Source organism: Sorex fumeus, unplaced genomic scaffold (assembly GCF_029834395.1).
Source record: "Sorex fumeus unplaced genomic scaffold, SorFum_2.1 ptg000007l, whole genome shotgun sequence".
NCBI classification, from domain to species: Eukaryota; Metazoa; Chordata; class Mammalia; order Eulipotyphla; family Soricidae; genus Sorex; species Sorex fumeus.
This window is the reverse complement of record NW_026606064.1, coordinates 61790952-61807782: the sequence shown is the minus strand read 5'-3', so window position 1 is coordinate 61807782 and position 16831 is coordinate 61790952. Positions and strand designations below refer to the sequence as shown.

At 48.3% G+C, this 16831-nt stretch overlaps 2 protein-coding genes across 3 annotated transcripts in view; both read left to right on the top strand.

Annotated features, from left to right (window-relative positions):
• MYO3A (myosin IIIA) overlaps nucleotides 1-6278 on the top strand; it is a 176542-nt gene extending 170264 nt beyond the window's left edge. The window contains exon 33 of the mRNA XM_056107182.1: nucleotides 6161-6278. Within this exon, the coding sequence (XP_055963157.1) occupies nucleotides 6161-6278 (118 nt within the window). The remainder of the gene's footprint in view (nucleotides 1-6160) is intronic.
• Nucleotides 6279-10407: 4129 nt separating this feature from the next.
• GAD2 (glutamate decarboxylase 2) overlaps nucleotides 10408-16831 on the top strand; it is a 72739-nt gene continuing 66315 nt past the window's right edge. The window contains exons 1-4 of one of the 2 annotated variants that reach the window (XM_056130797.1): nucleotides 10408-10903; nucleotides 11622-11681; nucleotides 11813-11962; nucleotides 13023-13256. In XM_056130797.1, coding sequence (XP_055986772.1) covers nucleotides 10828-10903; nucleotides 11622-11681; nucleotides 11813-11962; nucleotides 13023-13256 — 520 coding nt within the window. In that variant the 5' untranslated portion in view covers nucleotides 10408-10827. Of the gene's footprint in view, nucleotides 10904-11216; nucleotides 11366-11621; nucleotides 11682-11812; nucleotides 11963-13022; nucleotides 13257-16831 lie in introns of those variants that run through there. The other variant, XM_056130806.1, reaches the window with a different exon arrangement.

Genomic DNA, 16831 nt, shown 5'->3' with positions numbered 1-16831 from the left:
ACTTAATTCCCGTTATTCATCAATTTACTCGAGCGGGTGCCCATCAATTTACTCGAGCAGGTGCCAGTAACGTCTCCATTCATCCCGGTTGCGTGCTAGCGTAGCCCAATGGTATCTGTTCATTCTAGGAACATGCAGAGCCTCAAACCAATCATTCAGGGTCTTGACGAAGAAGTCTGACCATCTTGTAGGTGGGCGTCCACGTGATCTTTTGATGTCCCGTGGAATCCAATCAGTAATGGCTCTAGTCCAGCGGTTGTCTGTAAACCTCATTACGTGTCCAGCCCATCTGATTTTTGATGTCTTGGCAAATGAGACAGCGTCCCTGATTCTTGAGCGTTGACAAAGATCAGAACTCTGGATTCTATCTCTCATTTGAGTGAATCGTGATATTTCAAGCATAGCTCTTTCCATTCCTCTTTGAGAGACCCGAATAACGTTCTCATCCTGTTTTCGTAGGGTCCAGGTCTCTGAGGCATATGTTAATGCAGGAAGGACAGTGGAATCAAAGAGATGTGCTCATAGCTGGAGGTTCTTTGTCCTTTGAGTTATTTCTTCAACGTTCTTGAAGGCATTCCAAGCCGCTCTCTTCCTCCTGCACAACTCAGGTGCCAGGTCATTCATCATATTGATTTGTCGACCTAGGTATATATAACTGTTGCATTCGGAGATGGTGGTTCCGTTGAGAGCGAATGGAGCATTAGGAACAAGGCTGTTTCTCATAAACATTGTCTTAGTAAGATTCAGCTGTAGTCCAACCTTTCCACATTCACGGTCAAAGTCGTTCAGCATTTGTGCCGCTTGGCTGATGTTTGGTGTTATTAGAACGATGTCATCAGCAAAACGGAGGTGGTGTAGTTGCCGACCATCTATCTTCACTCCCATGCTTTCCCATTCCAGTCGTCGCATGATGTTCTCGAGGTGGCACTGAAGAGTTTTGGTGAAATGGTATCACCCTGCCGAACCCCTCTCTTGATATGGATGATTACTTCTTCGTAGAATGGTGAGATCTTGGTAGTGAATCCGCAATAGAGCTCACGAAGGATCCTGATGTATTGAGTTTGTATGCCCTGATTGGCTAGGGCTTCCATGACCGCTTCTGTCTCAACAGAATCAAAGGCCTTCTTTAAATCAATGAACGTTAGACAGAGCGGCATCTTGAACTCCCGAGAAACCTCAATGAGCTTAGTAATCGTGTGGATATGGTCGATGGTACTGAATCCTTTTCGGAATCCGGCTTGTTCACATGGTTGTCCTTCATCTAGTGTTCTGCTAATCCTATTCAGGATGACTCGAGTGAACAGTTTGTAGACGACAGACAATAGGCAGATTGGGCGATAGTTGCCAATGTCGTGGATGTCTCCCTTCTTGTATAGTAGTACAGTCCTGCTGGTTTTCCATTGGGATGGAACCTTGCATTCAGACAGGTAGCGTGTGAAGAGCCGAGCCAATGTATTGATGAGTACTGATGGTAAGTTCTTCAGGTGTTCAGGTCTGATCTTGTCTGGGCCAGGTGCTCTTTGTTTCTTTACCGATGAGATGGCATGTTGGATTTCGGGAGGGAGAACATTGGGAACGACATATCCATCATGTAGTATGTGGTATGTGGGCAAGTGGACGTGGCTATTAAAGAGATCTGAGTAGAAGTCATGAATAATCTTCTCCATTGCCCTTCTGGCAAGCCTCCAATCTATGTATCAAAAATCAAAAAGGAAGCAACACAGACCTGTCCTCACCATCCATTCTGTCATTCTTTCTACACTGCCCTAGATTCCCTCAGTTTGCTTGGATGACTAATCCATCCTCCCAATTATAGTTAACCATTTTCTTTATTCCCTGCACTCAAATACTTCCATCTGCACAATAACACTGTCTGTGGTTGACCCCCTGTCTCCTGTAATTTGAATATTTTCTACTATTGTTTTATCATTCCAAATAATCTATGAACAGTATGTAATTGGACCCATTTTTAGAAATACCCTTGACACAATCCCCCTTCCAGACCACCATTTTGTTCTTCTTCATTACAGCAAAAGAGAAATTCATAAGAAGGGGCCTGCCACCCCTGCTCATGAATGGGGAGAATTGATATTGTCAAAATGGCAATACTTCCCAAAGCACTGAACAAATTCAATGAGATCCCTATAAGGATACCCATGACATTCTTCAAAAAAATGGAGCAAACACTCCTAAAATTTATATGGAACAATAAGCCCCCACGAATAGCTAAAGCAATTCTTGGAAAAAAGAAAATGGGAGGAATCAACCTCCTCAACTTCGAGCTCTATTACAAAGCAGTAATAATTAAAACAGCATGGTACTGGAACAAAGGCAGAGCTGCAGACCAATGGAAAAGAGTTGAATATACTGACATCTCCTCCCAAGCATATGATCATCTAATCTTCGATCAGGGGGCAAGAAAAGTGAAATGGAGCAGGAAAAGCCTCTTTAATAAATTGTGCTGGCAAAACTGGACAGCTACATGCAAAAAAGTGGGCTCAGATCTCTGCCTAATGCCATGCACAAAAGTAAGATAAAAATGGATTTATAACCTCAACATCAGACCGAAATCCATAAGATCATTGAAGACAAAGTTGGCAAAACCCTCTATGATATTTAAGCTAATGGTATCTTCAAAGATGTCACGCCACTGGCCAAGCAAGTGAAAACAGAGATAGACAAATGGGACTATCTTAAACTAAGAAGCTGCTGCACCTCAAAAGAAACAGTGACCAAAATACAAAGACATTCTACAGAATGGGAAAGGATATTCTCCAAATACACATCTGACAAGGGGTTGATATCAAGGATATACAAGGTACTGGTTGAACTCCACAAGAAGAAAACACCCAACCCCCTCAAAAAATGGGGCGAGGAAATGAACAGAAACTTTCTCAAAGAAGAAATCCGAATGGCAAAAAGGCACATGAGAAAATGCTCTACATCACTAATCATCAGGGAGATGCAGATCAAGACAACAATGAGATATCATTTCACACCACAGAGACTGGCCCACATCCAAAGAACAAAAGCAACCTATGCTAGCACGGATGTGGCGAGAAAGGGACCCTGCTTCACTGCTGGTGGGAATGCCGACTGGTCCAACCCTTTTGGAAAACAGTATGGACAATTCTCAAAAAATTAGAATTTGATCTCCCATTTGACCCAGCAATACCACTCCTGGGAATATATCCCAGAGAGGCAAAAAAAAGTATAGTCGAAGTGATATCTGCAATTGTTTGTTCATTGCAGCACTCTTTACAATAGCCAGAATCTGTAAAAAACCTGAGTGTCCCAGAACAGATGACTGGTTAAAGAAACTTTGGTACATTTACACAATGGAGTACTATGTAGCTGTTAGAAAAGATGAAGTCATGAAATTCATATGCAAATGTTACTATATGGAAAGTATCATGTTAAGCGAAATGACTCAGAAAGAAAGGGATAGACACAGAAAGATTGCATTCATCTGGGGAACATAAAGCAACAAAATGGGAGACTAACACCCAGGAGTGGCCGAGATTAGTACCAGGAATTTTGCTCCGTGACTTGGAGGCCAGCCACACGTGCTAGAGGAAAAGGAAGCTCAGATAGAGAAGAGAGCACCAAATAAAGGGTGTTGGGAGGATCCTCCCAGGGTGGGAGAAGCATGCTGAAAGTAGACTATAGACCAAACATGATTGCCACTCAATGCCTCTCTTGCAAACCACAGGACCCAAAAGGAGAGAGAGAGAACAAAGGGGAATGCCCTGCCACAGAGGCATGGGTGGGAGAGGAGGGGGGGGAGAAATGGGGGGAGGGATGCTGGAACCCATGGTGGTGGAGGATGGGCGCTGGTGGAGGGATGGGTACTTGATCATTGTATAACTGAAACCCAAGCACAAAAATTTTTAAGTCTATAACTGTACCTCATGGTGTTTCACTAATAAAAAAATAAGGAAGAATCTGAAAAGCAGGAAATTCAGAAAAAAAAAAAGAAGGGGCCTGCCAGACCATACCTCCCTTCCCTTTCTCTTGAGCCTCTTTAAGTAAAGTAAAGGCCCTCCCGTTGATCATCGATTTGCTCGAGCGGGCCCAGTAACGTCTCCATTGGAGACTTTGTTGTTACTGTGTCTGGCATATCGAATGCTCTCGGTAGCTTGCCGGGCTCTCTTTACTCAGCTTTTTATTCCTACCACTTCAAAGAAACTTCCCCTTCCAGAAACACCAGTGACTTTCATTTGACCATACTCCTGTGATCTGAATCTGGAATCCCATGCTATCAATAACATTAGACATTTCTTCTTTGACCACTCACTTCTTTTAATTTAGAATTTTCTGGGGCTGGAGTGATAGCACAGCAGGTAGGGCATTTGCCTTACACGCAGCCAATCCGGGTTCGATTCCCAGCATCCCATATGGTCCCCTGAGCACCGCCAGGAGTAACTCCTGAGTGCAGAGCCAGGAGTAACCCCTGTGCATCACCGGGTGTGACCCAAAAAGAAAAAAAAAGAACTTTCTCCATCAGCCTCCAGGACAATACTTTCTTAGTTTGACCTAGGATAACATTCTCTTAGGTTGACGCCTACTTCACTCTCCTTAATGATTCTTGCTCCATTGACTTCTCCACACTGGCATGTCCTACTCCTCTGCTTCCTCAACCCATACTGTCCTGACCTTAAATTTCATGAACTAACTGAGGTGTCCTGGACTAAGATCACTGATCTAGATCAGGACACATATACAATGACATACTCAACATTCCTCTTACATATAGAAAAGATTTCTCAAAATTAGTATACCAGAAGCGAAAAATGTATCCCCCAAAAATCACAGGCTTTCTTGTTTCATTAAATAATAACACCACCCTCCCATTTGTTTAAGCTGAAAACCTTGAATCCTTTCTCTTACACCAGACATCTAATCCATCAGCAAACCACCTTCCAAGTATGGCTGGAATGTGACTCGTTCTTTCCTCCTCTGAAAACCTCTTCCCGGCCACCGTCATTCTTGCTTATTAGACTATTGCAGTGTCTCTTTTCAGGGCTCCCTGCTTCCCCACAGGCAGCCAGATCCTTTTATGAATCATGCCTCCATCAGAACCCTCTAGTTTCCGGCTGTATGTAAAATTCAAGTGCTTGTCATGGTCTGAAAGCATTAAATTGCCTGCTTCGCTGGCCCCTCCTTCTTCCTGCCCTCACCCTTTGCTGTTCTCCCCTTGCTTATCCTTTTCAAGCCTTAGTAGCCTCTCAGCTGTTTTTTTTTTTTTGAGCAAGATTACACATGCCCTTGTCTTGGAACCTCTACTTTGATTGACCAGTCATCCTGGAATGGCTCCGTGACTCACTCCTCCCTTCCTTCAGTTCTTTCCTATGTGGCCTTTTCTGAGCATCAGTGATGAAATTGTGACAGAGTCAAACATCCCTTCTCTCTTTATCCATTTGCCTGCTTCACTTTATGTTCAGTGCCTGTCACCACGATGTGCTAAAGCAGTCTGCAGGACAACACTGGTCTAGAAAACTTTAGGACTGCAGAGATTTGTACACCTATCACCTACTTCAGTGCCTGGTACTTGGTAGAAGCTTCTGGGGGCGGGGGGCAGGGATGTAACTGTTTTCAAGAGCAGCCCCTCTTCCTCCAAGCCAGCCAGAGTTCTAGGATAAACACAGGCAGGGCTTCCCAGGGACGGGTATAGAGAATTTGATGCAAAAGCCTCATGGAAATACTAAAAGTTTGAAAAAGCCCACCCCACAGTGTTCATGGCTTCTGAGTCTCTGAGAGCCTGACTCATAAGGGGGATGGGGTCCATTTTGTCAGGAACATTAGGCAGTTTTAAAATGCCAAATACTAGGGCCTATTCAGGCATCTGGAATTTTCTTGTTTGACTAAACTATTTAAAAATATATAGGTACTACAACAAATATGTATTTATCCTTTGTGCATTATTTCACCCCACACCGAAGCCCGCCCGTTTTCAATAACACTGTCAGGCGCTCTTTCTTCCAGATTCCTCCTCTGGTCCAGGAGTTTTGAGAACCGACCGTGCAGGGTCCATAGAGATCTTTTTGGTCACCATCCTGGCGTGGCAAGCGCTGCCCGCGGTTGACAGGGGACGTAGGCACTCGCCCAGGCAGGGACACGGTGGCGTGGCTGACGCTCGGACCCTGGGTCTCGCTCGCAGGTGCTGGGCGGCTGACAGCCCAGAGGAGGAGGCCAGCGGGCCCGCAGCAAACCCCTACGACTACCGGAGGCTCCTCCGCAAAACCTCGCAGCGCCGGCGCCTCGTCCAGCAGCTGTAGCCCGCGGCGGGGCGGGAAGGGCCCGAAATCAGGGGCTGGAGAGGTCCTATGACCTTTGGCGCCAGCACCAGGGCGTTGAATGAAGCCCTAGCCTTGACCTTGACTCCAGGGAGATGAGCACTGCGTGGTGGGACCGCCGCTCGCGCCCCCACGCTCACCAGCCGACCAACTGGGTCACCCCTATCCCGAGCACCTGGTCTAATCACTGCGTTCACCTGTTGCGACTCCTGCACCTTGAACCCTCCCGGACTCCTCCTCTTTTCATTTTGGATGACTTCAAAAGTGTCTTCTTGCTGGGAAACGCTTCTCCCAGGCCTTCCAGACATGCACCTGCCGCTGTCAGAAAAGAACAAAACCTTGAACCCAAAAAGGTGGAGGGGGTGGGGGGGAGCAGGTGGAGGATCTGGAAAATGCACTCTCACTCGCTTGCTCTCTCCTTGGTTATTACGGTTTCCAAATAAAACAAGCGCGTTGGAAAGTGCCTGGCTTTGGGGGTTGGTGGTTAGAATCCCTTTGGGGCATCCAGCCGCTGTCCAACTCTACTGCGTGTAGGCTAGAGGGGAGGAAGTGGGGAGAGTTCTTCTATTTGCATCAGCCCAGAGACTCCGCAGCCTTCCTGCAGGTCCTTACTTCCTAAATGTGACCTCCGGGCAAATCCTCCCCCCCCCCACCTCCCACCTCTCCCGCACACACGAACACACCTTTCACGTGTGACTTATTTTAGTCCCATCACTAGACTGCACAGGCTGTTTTCACAGTCTGTAAATTTAGGAGAGGCAAACCTAGTGCCTCTGAATTGTTGCATACTGAGATGGAAGGGAGGGCCCTGGACTGAGAGAGGTTTGCGTTTCCCACTGATGCATCTTTAAAGAAAACACGGGTTACCTTCTCTGAAACCACACTGTCCCTCTGATCCTGCGCCCTGGATGGGGGAGAAAGGAAAGCGCTCAGCTGAATTGGGAGGGTCTGACAGGGACCAGGGTGGTCCCTTAGGCCTTACCTCCTCCCTCCCTCCCTCACTCTCCCCCCACCCCCAATCCCCGCACCCGAGATTTGGAGCCAGGAGCCCTGGAGGAAATTCCAACACTGGGAGGGTATGTGCAGATGGCTAGAGAGGGTTTGGTTGTTCACTCTGAGGCAAAATGTATTTTCCAATCCAAAGGGTCAGCACCTAACGGTTCCCAAGGATAACAGTACACCAGATGAACTTCACAAGGACTTCCCGGACCAGAAACCTCCCGCTGAGACAGAAGTCGGGTAAAGAGCACTGTGGGTCCAGCTCTTTCCCCAGGCTTTGGTTCCTGGGCTGCAGCTGGGGAGGGGTTGGGGTGGGGAGAATGGGAAGTAGCGAGGAGGGGTGGAGTCACTCGGGGCTGAGCCAAAGGACGGACTGCGCAGTTGGACTGGCGGCGTGGCTGGGGCTAACCCAGGCGCGGGCCGCTATAATGAAGCCCATCCCGGTACTCTACACTTGGCCTCTGTCTACCCACCAACCTCCCACTTGGCCTCTGGGGTAGGAGGCCCCCCAGCCCCACTTGCTCCCTTGCTCCTTCAGCAATTCAGACTTCATCAAGCCCCGTGCAGAGCCTGGAGACTTTTTTTTTGAAAACTGGATCGAGGTTACAGACCTCCCGAACCCCACTTTCCTGAGCCTCAGACACCCCCCTTTTAAAATGTGAAACCGAAGAAGAGAATGACAAACGCGTGGCAGGAGCCTAGACTCTTTGTGTTTCTGTTTCCTTTTGTATTTTTGTTGTTGTTTTCTCTATTTTCCTATTTCCCCGTCTAGCTCCATCTTTTCACATTTAAACAAGGAGACAGAAAGGGACTTTTTGTGGCATTCTTATATGACCGGTCTGCAAAGACGATGTCTGGGTGAAGAGCCCCACAAAATAGGTTAGCCAGGAAAAGGAGCCGGCGGACGTCCCCGGGCTGTGAATCTCCCTCTCCCCTTTTTCTAGGAAGGGGTTTGGGAAGCTTTTATCCAGCACAGGCCTCTTCCCCTTCCCATTCGGGCTGCCTCCTTTGTGAACTAATGACTGTAATTATTACCTCCTGGAGCTCTTTTGTTATCTGCAACCCCAAGCCCCGGGAGTGGGCTCTTTTGCCAAATGAAAGTCTTTATAAAGCAAATTGCCATCTAGGGAGGGACTGTGCAGAGGAAAGACAAATCGGAGGGAGTAGGGTGTATTAATTTTTTAAATGTAAATATCACCCTTACATTAAAAGTACCCCTGATCTGCAGGATTTTATGGAGTTTCAATCCTAACGTTTGAAACCATTTTTTGGTTTTTGGTGTTTTTATTTTAATCCGTTGCATCCAGGTGTTACAGTTTCTACCTTCTGGGTTTTGTTTTTGTTAAATGTCTATTTTAAAGCATCTTCATGTTCTGGATAACACATTCAAATTAGAAAACTTTTGCCATGCTGGCCCGCTGGCTTTAAGAAAAACAGCAGCGAGATTTGATGTGGATTTAAACAAAGAAGGGGATTCTCAGGCTCAACTACGCCTCTGGAGCCAGAGCTGTGGAGATGCCGTGTCTGCAGCTCAGTCAGCCAGGAAAGGAAGGCTGCACCCCACCAATGGTTACCTGGCTCCACTGGAGCGTTGGAGCCGGAAGCGTCTGAGACGTGGGGGGCGGGGGGGGGGGGGACTGGGGTCTACCGTGCACCAGCAAGCCCTCCCGTCCCCCGGCCGGCACTAAAGCAGTCCTAAGACCAGGACCAGGTCAACACCTTCCCCCCCCCCCCCCCACACACACTCCCAGGCCAGCCGACCTTGCCCCTGCGAATCAGGTCCAATAACTCCCCCAGGCCAGAAGACCGAGCTTCAGGGAAGGAATTACCCAGCCCACCTGCTGCCAGTTCAGGATCACAAGGTTTGAGCGTGTCCACAGATAACTCTCACAGGTTTTACGAGACTCTCACGAGGCGTGTTCCTCCAGCCCGAGGCTCCGAGGCCAATGCTTTGATGACTTGGTTCAGGGGGTCAAAAAGATACGTGTCTCGGGAACACAATGAAAATGCGAAGACTCTCAGTCCCGACGCCCACGCCTTGAGGGCGCAGCCGTCCAGGGCCTTCCCCGGGGCAGGGCCTTCCTCTCGGGTCACCCTGGCCTTCGCTTGTGGAAACCCGGAGCTGGCAGTGATGCACTTGAGGTTGCTCTCCGCCATCTGGGAATGCGAGGGGGATTCAGAAGCCCCCCAAGCTGTCAAAACGGCCTCCCTTTGTTGAAGAGCTTTTAGAGAAAGGACAGTGTTTGACGATGACGTTCTTTCTGTGCTAGCAGAGAAAGAACACCACCACCTCCCCCCTTATAAGAAATAGAGAATCTTGCCCCTAAGCCCTTCTGACCGCCACGCTGGAAAATTCTGGGTGGGGCGAGGGGTGTCATGGGTTTGATGCCTGCTAAACAACGAAGCAAGCGACGACTTCTTTCTGCGGCTTCGGAGGGCTGAGATCGCTGAGTCGGAGGGAACTCCAAACGCCTCCCACGCACACGCCGATTCCCGTCACATCTAAGCTCGAGGCCGTGAATGTGTCCGTGGGCCAAGGTCGCCAAATGACCTCATCCCTTCTTCACCCCGCCGTCCACCCAGCCTGTTTCTCGGGCGTCTCCGCCCACCCCCTTCAGGAGGCTTCAATGCATTTTATTCCGCCCGAGGACCTCCCTGATAGACTCCAGTGTGCATTTTAATTGCCTCCATCAACAATCTTTCTCCCGAGCCGTCAACCCGAACCTGGACGGTGGCTCCAGCGGCCACGCGATCGGAAGGGCAGGATGCAGCTTCCCGGGGGACGGCGCGGCTCAGTAGGCAGCATTACGCGCTCTTAAAGAGCTGCAATGAGCCCGTCAGCTCCCGGGCGCCCTCTCCCCGCGGTCCCCTCCCCCGGCTCGCCCTGGGGGATTCAGGTCCCGTCCGCTGGCGCTCTAGAGGTCACCGCGACCTCCCAGCTCCCGCTTGGAGCCAGGGGGACGGCGCCTTCAAGCCCGAACCCCGAACCAGGCCTCAGAGTCCGGTGCATCTCTCAAACTCATCTCGGCCCGGCCGGGGTCTCTGGGTGTTTTGGTCGCCGCTGCTTTGGTACCCTGGACAGCACACACGGGCCCGGCGGGGTCGCCAGCACCTCCCGCTCGCGCTCCCCCGGGGCAGGCTGGCCCGCACGCCTCCCACCCCCTCGCTCTGACTCCAGCTCGTGCGCACTGTCTGCTACGCACCCTCACGACTCAGCGCCCCTCCCGCTCCGCACCCCCCGCCGTTTCTTTCCCTCCGCCGCCCCCTCATCCATCCCTATTAGGCTCCCCCTCCTTGACAATCACGCTGCGCTCGGCTCTTCGCCGTCTCCTGGCTGGGAGCGAGGAGGGTCGGGAGCGCTTCACCGTTAACCTCCGCCAGCTCTTGGACCCCGGCACCCGTCTCGGGCTGCCACGTACCGTCGGCCGCGCGGCGCCCCCTCCCGCCCCCCGGCGCGCGCTCACGGCTGAGCCCACGGCAGCTCGCGGACACTTGGCACTCGGCGGAGACCTGCTCCGGGCTCGCAGCGCCAATGGCATCTCCCGGCTCCGGCTTTTGGTCCTTCGGCTCTGAAGATGGCTCTGGGGTTCCCGAAAACCCCGGCACAGGTAGGAGACCCCAGACGTGCGTCGGGCGAATTTTCGGATGGTTTCGGGAACTGGGGGGAAGACGGAGATTCCCCCCCCACCCCCGGCCACCCGCAACAGGAAACTTCAGACGTTTCCTTTTGCGCTGGGGTAGGTCTTGATGGTCTAAAAGACACCCCTTCCCCTAGACCTTCATTCCCCGGGGGAAACGCCCTAAGGCACCCGGGATATTTTGTCGAAGTCTAGGAGAGACAACCCATCCCCCCCCCCAAACAGCGGTGCCTCCGCGATACCGAATTTCATGGGGTCTGTCTGGGACACAGCCACCATCTTAGCGACTGTCTGTACCCTGGAGAGGGACAGAGCGGCCAGGTTGAAAGGGGAAAAAATGGGATTGGGGAGCAAATTCTAGGTCCGGAAGGCGAGTGAGCGGGGAAACGGACTGGCCGCGGTGCGGATGTCGAGGAAACTCGCCCAGATGAGGTAGGAAGCGGCGGGACGGGGGGATCTGGCTGGCCCGAGGGAAACCTGCAGGGCGAGTGCAAACCGGTTGCCGTTTGCGCTTCACCTTGGGGCGCGCAGGGGCCCACCGAAGGCTGCTCGAGGCCGCCGGGCTCCGGCCTCCTCCCGCACCTGTCGGACCCGGACCCCCGGCATCTTTCACATAGAACCAAACGTCGAGCGCCGGTGCGCGGTTCCCCGTCTGCCTCTCCGTCTTCCCGCCTGTCTTTCCTTGCAGCGAGAGCCTGGTGTCAGGTGGCGCAGAAGTTCACGGGCGGCATCGGGAACAAGCTCTGCGGTGAGTGCTGTGCTTGGAGGGAGGCGAAGGTCGGAGTGCTCGGGGTGGCGGGCCCCGGGGTTGCGGGAGGGAGGAAGGGAGGGCAGGCGGCGGGCGAGTGACCGAGGCCCGCGCTCCGTGTCCTTGGCCAGCCCTGATCTACGGAGACGCCGAGAAGCCGGCGGAGAGCGGCGGGAGCGAGCCCCCGAGGGCCACCTCGCGGAAGACCGCCTGCACCTGCGACCAGAAGCCCTGCAGCTGCCCCAAAGCCGATGTCAACTACGCGTTTTTGCACGCAACAGGTAAAGGAGCCTCGAGGGGCCCCTGCTCGGTTTGGGGCCCCCCGCTGCCGAACGGGATCGGGGCTGCGAACCCCACCTGAAGCAGAGGCTGCCCCTTGGAGTCTCTCCAGTCCCAAGCCAGAAACTTAGGGCCTGCTCCTGATCCCAGCCCCGTGCCGCGGGGCGCCCGAGTCCGACGCTCCCCTGGGCGCGCCGCAGGTGGCAGGCCCGCCTGCCCCGCAGCCCCGGGTCGCGGCTCCTGGGTGTCTCGTAGGCCCCCATTGGAGAATGGTTGCGCCTTTCTAGGTCTTTAGATCGCTGGAGTCATTTATAGCCGCTATTTCACTGGAGAAAGATCGTTCACGTGAGATCTGTATGCGGCTTCACTCTCCTGCGTTTAACACATCCCAAACAGCGCTCCCAGGCGCAAGTACACACAAACAAGTCTCTCTCCCTCTCCCTCCCTCTCCTTCCCTCTCCCTCCCTCTCCCTCCCTCTCTCTCCCTCTCTCTTTCCCTCTCTCTTTATTTCTCTCTCTCCGTCTCTCATCTCTCTCTCCTCTCTCTCCTCTCCTCTTTTTCTTTCTCTCTCCCTTTCCTCCCCCCCCTTTCCCCAAGATCCTAACATTGCACATTTCATTTGGTTTACCCAACAGCACTCCCCAAACCTGTCATCATCCCATGATTATTTAAGATGATTCACTGAGAAATCATATTCGGAATGAAGCCTTGTGATACAGACAAATGGAGTCATTTTTTCTTTTATTTATTTATTTATTTATTTTTAAGGGGGAGGAAGGAAAACAGGAGAGCAAACAGTAAGTGATAGATGTAAACATCGGGAGTGTTTAGGCTGGGGCAGAGGGAAAATCGTTTAATCCCTTCATTTAACTCTTTCTTTTTTTGAACCCCACCTTTCATTTTAAAGCAAATGCTCCGTGTTTCCAAAAGCTTTTTTTTTGTCTTTTGTTATTTGTTTCTAAACACAAAATCTCCCAGTTCACAGAGGATGTTGCAGCATCAGTTCTTGTATGTATATTTTCACAGCAAAATTAAAATGTGGCATTTTGATTCCATTTTAGACCTGCTGCCAGCCTGTGATGGAGAAAGGCCCACTTTGGCATTTCTGCAAGATGTGATGGACATTTTGCTTCAGTATGTGGTGAAAAGTTTCGATAGATCAACCAAAGTGATTGATTTCCATTACCCTAATGAGCTTCTTCAAGAGTATAATTGGGAATTGGCAGACCAACCACAAAATTTGGAGGAAATTTTGATGCATTGCCAAACAACTTTAAAATATGCAATTAAAACAGGTATTGTGTGATCTGAAATAAAGCTTTTTTTTCTTTTACAATTTTATTTTTCATGAAATATTTTGCTTTCTGGCAATACTGATGTTTTTAAGTAAAATTATTTTTCAATTTAAAAAATTCCATTATTGCACTGATTAAATTCGAAGTAAGTTTTACTATTCATATTAACATTACCGAACTTGAAAATATTGGAAACATTATCTAAATATAGTCAGATTTCATATTGCATATATTTAGTTTTGGAGATTAACCACTGGTGTAGAAGCAACCATTTGTCAGCAGAGGCCAGTAGAAACAACCTAAAATGAAGAAAGAAGGGAAATATGAAAATAATAGCTCAAAAAGCATAAGCCAGACAAAAGCCCAAATAGCATTTGTAGGACTGGTAATTTCCTTGGCATAGAGATGGTTAGAAGTTGGTTAAATCATCCTATGTAATGATCAAACCAGCAAGATGACATTTTTCTCACTGTCTTAAGTAACCCAAAAATTAAAATCTGAATTTCAGATGACTTCAGTTAAGGAAAAAAATGTGCACAAAGCAAAATATAATGATAGCTTCACAACTCTCCCAGATTGACTACTCATCAGGAGTGACTTTGAAGCAAACACCAATACATTTTCTTAGAAGTCACCCTGTTTACAAGATTAAGAAAAAGAAGGGATGGAGTGGGGAGAGGCAAAAAATATTCAGTCAAATATTCTTAGACACAAATTCCATAAAAACCTATTTGGTAGTCTGACTTTTTGTTTTCACGGTATTCTTTATATCCTATCTATTTTATGGCCCCAAGTGGAACATTTTGGGGGCATGCAGCCCGAGATTTCTTTCTCAGCTATTCTTCTCCCCACGACTTGTTTGTACATCTTCCTTTCCTGCATTGTCTCTAACTATCTAGCTGCAAGGTGGCACACACTTCATTCAAGTCATAAAAATAAGTACAAATGAATTTCTGGGAGGCATAGCTTGTGGGTCTATATTGATCTGTAGGTTTAAAAACATTTGCTAGCAAATGAAAGGATAAAATACTACTTGAATAGTAATTGCTATAGCAATTTGATCTTTTTTACATGCAAAATTTTTGTTGATACATTATCAGTATCATTCAAGTGAACAGTAAGCGTTTTAAGAATTTTGCTGTGGAACTTTTAGCTTATTCACTTATTTTGCACATACTTTATGTCAATAGAAAGAAAATGAATACTAGACAGATCTGAGGGAAGTGAGTTCATTGAATTATTAATAATCACTTTGTGAGACTATAAACTTAGACCTAGGGAGATAGGAAAAGGAATTTAATTTGGAGATTTTTTTCAAACTCAGTCTGTGGAGTGTGATTTTTGAAAGTTTATTAAAAATCATTCTCATTTTACTTAAAGAGAACTCACGTGATGTTTATACTAAACAATTGAAGTTTTTTCCTCCCAGATTTTTTTTGTATCTGTAGGTGCAAAGATGAACAATTCTTTTTTATTTGACCCATTCCCCTAACCTAATATTTAAACACATTAGCAGTAAGTTACTACCTATTATTTTATCTATTATTTTACTACCTATTATTTGGGTTTGGCTACCAACACCCCCCCCAAAAAAAACATTAAAGATGTACTATGTCTTTATCCTTAGAGCTAGTGGTGTCTAAAAGGCAATTTTAAAGATTTACTATAATGCAAATTGCGCGTTAATAAAAGTAAGGACTCTTTCTGTTGGTGTTCTGCTTAATATGAGAAAAATATGAGCTAATTTTGTTCTTAGATTTTTACCATAATGCTTAGAAAACCATTAGTCAAATGTAGCCCTGATGCATTTTATTGAAAGTTTAGTAGAAAATTGACTAAGATGAATTTCTAAATAAGTCATGGCAATATTAATAATAATATCGATAGTATTCATGTTTTTAGCCTTCTGTCTCCTCAGCATCAGTGACATGCTCTTGCATTTCAAATAACAGCGGCCACTTTCTCTTTTTGATTGGCAAATTTATAGTTTTTTTGCTCCAACTTGTTCTTGACAACTATTTCGAGTCTGAGATATTTACTATCCCAGTATTTTAAGATTCCTGGAGAGATTCTTTTACAAAACGCATGTTGTCACTTGGTTTCTACCAAGAGTCCTTAACCTAATTTCCACTTTGGGCTACGAGCTCAGAGAGGAGTGTGGTGCAGATAGGGAAACACTTTACGGTGAAATCCTCTGTGCTGTGGCTAGAATTACCTCTTTAAGCAATGCTAAAAGTACCAAAAACGGGAGAATGATAGAACTGGAATCATGAGCATTGCAGGAGTCATTCGATCTGGTGGAGGTGGTGGCAGGGAGCGAAGGGGTTAATGGCATCTTACCGCTTTCAACCAAACCATCAGACAAAGGAATTGAAGGGCCAATTTTCCGGGTGGCCCTGAGTGCCTGTGTCTAGCACCTAGAATGCAGTTGGGACCAGCGTTGTGTTCCTTTCCCCATTGACTGTGGGGAAAGGGACCCAAGGGGTCTGAACTGTCGGAATTGGTTGTTCTCCCAGAGTCTAACGTATCCTTCCTGGCTCTCTTGCTGAGCAGTGGAGAGCATTCCAGGGGCACTAAGAGCTCTAATATCACGTCTCGAGTTTATCATCTCTAGTGCTATGCAGGTTGCACAGAGCACCCGTGCCTAGCCTAGCGCTAAGCGCTACGTTACCTCCTTACCTGTCAGCAGAAACTGCAGCTGCAGCAGCTGAATGCGGGGAGCTCCCTTCATAGGGGGCTGTCTCCCAAGAGCATCCCTCACCTCCTTGCTCTCAGAGATGCTTTGGATTTGCAGGCAGCCTATAGGGATCATGGGAAGAGAGCAAAAGACGCTAGTTCCTCTGTATACTTTTGCAGAAATCAACGTATTGCTCTCATCTGTCAAAAGACTTCCTTCCGTATTTTCTTTCACATTCTGAGTGGACAGAAATTTAGAGGCAAGAGAGATTCGGGTGAAATGATAGTCCAAAGTATAAAAAATGAACAAAAAGTGAAGGAGCCACACATTTCTAGCATCAGTCTTGTTTCTGCAAGTCCCTGGAGGTACTAGTCTGGATGCTTTCTCCTGAGGTCCTGGGCTCCCAACATGCCTGGGAATCCCTTTCAATTGTAAATAGAGGTTTTCACGTCATTATTCCCCCAGAGGTTAAATAATCTGTGATACTAGACATCTATGGGGGGTGGGGGTGGGGCTGGGGGGGATAATGCATATGGATGGGAAAGTAGATTAATTAAGTGCTTTGCTGATCCATTTTCGTTCCCTCACTTTAAAAAATGGTTTTGGGAAAGAGAAATGAAGGGGCATCAGGATGCAGAAGACAGCTATGATTTCAGCTGTGAGCGCTAATGAAATGGAGAGTCAATGAGGCAGAGAGGAGTGAAGGGTGGGCTCACGCCAGCAGCAGCAGCAGTAGCATGGGTTTTTTTACTTTCCGTGGAAACTGACAGCAGTCAGCATTAGAGAAAGGCTGGAAAAGAACAGAAAGACAGAAGGCACCACGCAAAGCCCCAGCAGGGGTAAGACAATGAGGGCGGATAAGAAGGAACAAGACTTGCACAAATCCCAACAATTGTCC